The sequence below is a fragment of the Charadrius vociferus genome, unplaced genomic scaffold, assembly GCF_000708025.1.
Source record: "Charadrius vociferus isolate BGI_N301 unplaced genomic scaffold, ASM70802v2 scaffold650, whole genome shotgun sequence".
In the NCBI taxonomy this organism is placed as follows: domain Eukaryota; kingdom Metazoa; phylum Chordata; class Aves; order Charadriiformes; family Charadriidae; genus Charadrius; species Charadrius vociferus.
This window is the reverse complement of record NW_009646736.1, coordinates 5,838,766-5,844,127: the sequence shown is the minus strand read 5'-3', so window position 1 is coordinate 5,844,127 and position 5,362 is coordinate 5,838,766. Positions and strand designations below refer to the sequence as shown.

The 5,362-nt window shown below is 40.9% G+C and overlaps 1 protein-coding gene across 1 annotated transcript in view; it reads left to right on the top strand.

Annotated features, from left to right (window-relative positions):
- PCOLCE2 (procollagen C-endopeptidase enhancer 2) overlaps positions 1 to 5,362 on the top strand; it is a 56,479-nt gene that overhangs the window by 29,985 nt on the left and 21,132 nt on the right. The window contains exons 2-3 of the mRNA XM_009890385.1: positions 360 to 419; positions 1,004 to 1,115. Coding sequence (XP_009888687.1) covers positions 360 to 419; positions 1,004 to 1,115 — 172 coding nt within the window. The remainder of the gene's footprint in view (positions 1 to 359; positions 420 to 1,003; positions 1,116 to 5,362) is intronic.

Below are 5,362 nucleotides of genomic sequence, written 5' to 3'. Positions count from 1 at the left end.
TCCCTCTTCCCTCCCTCCTTCCGCGCCCGCGCAGCGCCCCTCTCTGCCTGCCGCGGTGGGAGCGGTGCCCTCCGCGCGTCCGTGGGGTGCGCGGGCAGCGCCCGCGGGTGTTTTATAGCCCCTCGCTGCATCGAGGGAGGGCGCGGGCGGGGGCTTTTGCCATGGAAACAGCCATCGGCGAGAGCAGCGGCCCCGTGTAACATAGCGTGTAATAGAATATAACATAACAACGTTATACTATACTATACTATACTAAATATGACATGCCATGCCATGCCATGACCCCAGGCCCTTGAGCTCCGCAGGGTGTTCACTCACCCAGGTGAGTAAGGCTGTGGTTCTCCGTGGGGGTTTTCCAGGCTCCCTGCGTGCCCCCGCAGCGCAGCCCAGGGTGGCCGGAGCAGGGAGCAGACACCTGACCATTTTATCCCTCCACGTCTTCACACCAGTAACATCAGGACGGACAGTTCATCACCAGACTAGAGTCGCAGGACTTGCGCACGTGGTGGATTGTGTTCATGTGGTATAGAAAACTTCCACAGCAACTTACTTGATTAAAATATCTAAATTCAAAGCATAGAAAGGAATTAAAGGTTATTTTTATTACTGTGCTATTGTAACTACTATTATACATACTATAAAAAGTCATTACTAATGACTTCTTTATAATTTTTTTCATTACAATAACAACTTGCAATGATGTATCACACCACCACACCTTCCATCTTAAGAATTAAAAAAGGAAGGAAGGATAACAGTCTGTCTAAACCAAGATTTAAGGTCCAAGTAGTTAATTGTCTCTATACCTCGGTTTGCGTGTTAGATTGCACATTCTATGTCAATAATGAAATTATGTAAGTAACAAACATATGTTTAAAGTTAGCAATGCTTTTAAGTATTTAAGTTGTGTTTTGAAGTATAAGATGGTCCGTGCCTCTTTACTATTATATAAAGAATAAATGAAATATATTTAAAAATTAAGCACTATTTTTCCTATTATTCTCAGGCCTACATTTGCATGTGGAGGAGTTGTATCTGGAGAGTCAGGGTTTATTGGGAGTGAAGGATTTCCTGGAGTCTACCCTCCAAACAGCAAATGTACTTGGAAAATCACAGTAAGAATTTTTAATATCACAAAATCAGTGCTGAAGACAATGAAGAGCTATTTGTTGTTAATGCTGGTGTTTTATATGGGATAACGTGCAACAATGAACTCAGTAACTCAGAGCAGCTCAACTCTCTGGAGCTTTTTAGGGTTGCTGTATATGATAATAGTGACTGAAACAGAGCTGACCTTGCCTAATGTCGGAAGCAAACTTTCATTGACTTCCATGGATGCACCTCTAATTGTTTTAAATTAACCCACTTGAAAGCCAACGTTTACCCTTTCAGTCACTGCAGAAAGCAATAGTTAGTCAGACCAAATGGATTAAAGTAAAGCTTTAAGGTGTAAATAGTGAAAAGCAAAATTTGTTGTCAAGAAGACATAGAAAACGTTTCAAGCAAAATCAAAAAATTCAGGCAGGTTTGGTTGTAGTGTGCTAATAACTGTGTTGTGCCAGCCAGCACATCTGGAGCACGTCATACAGCAAGCTGACAAAGCAATAGGAAAGCGTTACATTTGTAAACGACGGTGCAAAAGCACACAGTACGATTGATATTTCGATGCTGAAATGAGACTGTAGGGCAGCGACATCGTGTTCATGGACAGCAAATGCCATTAAACAACTAGGGCTAAACACTTCCGTGCGGGATGTGTCCTTATCCAGAGACTCAGAGAAAGGGATCTGAATGAATGATTACTTTTCCTCACATCTGCACAAACTGAGCCCTCCAAAATTTCCCACCAAATTTCCTCTCCATTTTTTAGGCACAGTTCACTAAGAACTCCTGTGACATTCAGGCCTAGAATATGGGCTTTACAGAAAAGAAAAAAAAAACCCTATAAGAAAACATAAGAAAATAAATTAGTCTGTGTGTTGACAGGATCACTAAAGACAACTTCAGTTCAAAGGCTGCATTACAGGCTCGGTGTTGGCAGTAGAATAGGATGTCACAGGATAATTGTCTCCTGCTACTATAGAGATGCTGACGCAAAGCGGGAGACATTGATCTGTTTACAGCGTTCAGTTAAAATGACTCTTGTACCAAATGAGTGATGTAATTTTAATCATTTTATCTGAAGGATACCAGTGAAGCTGAAACAGTTGCTTTCTGCACCTTTACATTGTGTTATTATTAGGGCCAAGCTAGAGGTTACCTTTAATCTGTGACTGTCTTTATCCAGAAGAGTATGATGTGAAATAGAGCATATCCTCAGAAATAAACTTGTTCCCTGCTGTCGAGGGGCTGAGATTACAGCAATTAGTGTGGCGAACCTTACAATCTGAAGAGCAGATTCAAATCGCATTTGGAGTCATACACCCTTGTCTTAAGTAAAAGGGAAAAAAACCTCCAAAGTTAGTTTACCAATATAACTCAGTATTACATCCTAAAAGTTCAAAATTGAATCTGGAGGGGAATAATAACTTTGATTATAACAGCATAAAGTTTTTACCATTAAACAATTCAGATTACAAATGGAGGCAGCACTGAAGAAGCATTTACCGAAGCATCCCATGGCTCTGCCCTTCATCATATATCAGGGGTAGAGGGAGAAGAGAACAATTGATTGTATTTTAAAAGTCCATACAGAGTGGTTTCATTGCAGACTTAACGTGGCTGTTGCCAACAAGATGCGAGCATCCCCGTCAGCTCGGACATTGCGAGAAGCGTTACCACAAAGCTGTAGCAGAGCCGTGCCTGCACTTGGGCTTTATTGACCATGGCAGGAACTCGATGGCTTCTGGCATTTCATGATCGTCCCGACTCCCACTTTTCTGCTGTGCTGCCATTTACTCCTGCTTTTCGACTGCTGCGTACCCATTCTCTGTAGATCGCCCAAAGCCAGAGAAGGGCTGCACAACTGGAGTAGTCCAGGCTCTCTTGTACCCCCACCTCATTTAACCTCTATGAGACAATATTCCTTACTAAGCCAAGCTGATCCCCCTCCCCATCAACTGTGTCAAACACCCGGTCTTTTGGATGTGCAGGAAGGTTGTAGGGAAGGCAAGGACTACGAAACTTGCAAGACTAAGCCTGCACCCTCTTTAAAAAGAGGAGGATTTACCAAACTGAGGGAAAGTGGTACACTCGAGGGTCTGGTTAGTCTGAATTTAAACAACAAAATCCTTTCACCAGATGCTGCTGAGGCTTGCAGTAGCACCCAAGTGAGAAAGGCAGTTACGCTGCCATGAAGAAATAGGCTGTAGTTACTGTTAGGCTTCCTCATTTTGCATCTGATCTTAGAAGGTGACTAAGACTTCTTGCCTGTCCGTTTTAGCCAAGGGCTGTGAACACCTTCCTGAAAACACTCCGCCTAATGCAGGATCTGACAAGTCTGCAAGACTGGGAGAGACATTGATTGCCTTTGCGTTTGGGTCACAAAAGGCAACGAAGCTGTTGTTTTCTCAACTACAGGATCTCATCGTCTGTAGAAGAAATCCACAGAGGCGGAGTGACAGCTAATTCAATTCTTTAGAAGAAAATAGGTTTAGAAAATGTTATGGGTAATACAGATAAAGCAACGTAGCATCCAGGTATCAGCTGAAATCTTTCCAACTGGTTTGCTAAAGCTAGAAGAGCCTCTCTAACTCAATTATGGTTCTGTTATTTCAAGAGACTGGGACTTTTTCAGCTGGCTAAAGAAAACAGCTTCTCTATTCTAAGAGCTCTAAGAAGTGTTCAGCACATGCTTGTGGTTATTACAACCTTGGCAGACTACCCAGCAGCTTTTAGCTGGCTTAGCTAAGAAGTCATTTGTACAGCTATTTCCTTTCCTATAGTAATGTATATAGCTTTATCTAAAATATGTCCTATACCTTTACTTTTAATACCCTGTAATCCTTCTTGGCCATCACCTCCCATAAATGTTTCACATAGTCCAAGAATCTGGACTGCTGTCCTGTGTTTTTCTGGCAGACTCTGTAGTTCCCATAAAACTCTAACAACTTTATGTGCAACAGTAACACTGAAGTCTGTCAGAGTTATGTAAAGTTATATTTTTATAGGTTCAGGAGCTGTGTTCCAGCAGGTTTGCTGACAATAAGCAGGGTTTGAAAAATTTACTTATCAGGAGAGTTGGGAATCTGCCCTGTGGGACTGAAATATTTTAAATCATTTTCTCTACATTTTAAGCATTCATTTTCCCATATCATTGTGAAACTGCCCTTCAAGTAGAGAACAGATCTTTACACATGGTTCTATTACCAGAAAAGAACTAGATGAACAGAATCTAGTGCCTTTGTCAGGGAGAGCAAGCTAATACGATTTTTTTTTTTAAAATTGTTCCTTTGTGGCTGTAGAGGACAGAGCTAGGGAATAAGCGATGAGGCAGGAACTGTGGTTCTTCCCAGGATGTGACTCCAAATAACTTTCACATTCATTCTCAGTAGAGAAAAATAATATGCTTGGCTTGCAGGTAGCTGATGTATTTTTCAAGTCTACCTAGGACTGCTCTGGCAAAACATACAATCAGCATTTTGGTATTAAACATATACCAAAATACGTTAAACCCATATACAATATAGGTTTAAAAATTAGGCAAAATATTTGGTCAGAAAGTTGGCATTTAAGGGTTTTCCCCACCAAAAGGTTATTTTTCAAGCAAATAATTTAAACCCAGTAATTTTGGAAAGTATGAGAGTTTGGGAATCCTCCCCAGACACTGAGAGAGACGGAATCATGGAATTTTCAGAGTTGATGAAGAGGGCTTTGTGTTCATTCAGAACAACAACAGAAAAACAGCTTAACTACTTTAAACATATGTGAACCGTGATTAATGTTATATGAAATACCTGCAATGAATGATAACCTCCAAAAAATCTAGGGACTGGGTTGTATATATAAAATAATCATGCTCTTTTGAAGAGGTTAATAGTCTACATGGATGATTTTAGGGAATTATACTCTAGAAAAACTCCCCCTAAAAATTCAGAGTCTTCAATAGGAGTAAGGCATCCTTCACATGAATTTAGCGTCATAATTTCTGATCCAAAAGAAGTTCATAGCATTAAAATAATAAGGGAAGCAAAGGGCAAGCATGGATCAGTCACCCTCAGTGTGAGAAAGAGAGGCAGAAGCTAAAGTGCCTCTGTTGCTGGAAGATACCAGCTGGATGGATAAAACAGAAAAATAAGGCACACCCTGCAGGGGAAGCATCACATATTCTTCCTTTGACACCACCACCTACCCCCCCCCCTTTTTTTTTTTTTTTTTTTTTTTTTTTTTTTTTTTTTTTTTTGTCGTGCATATCTTCTCCTAT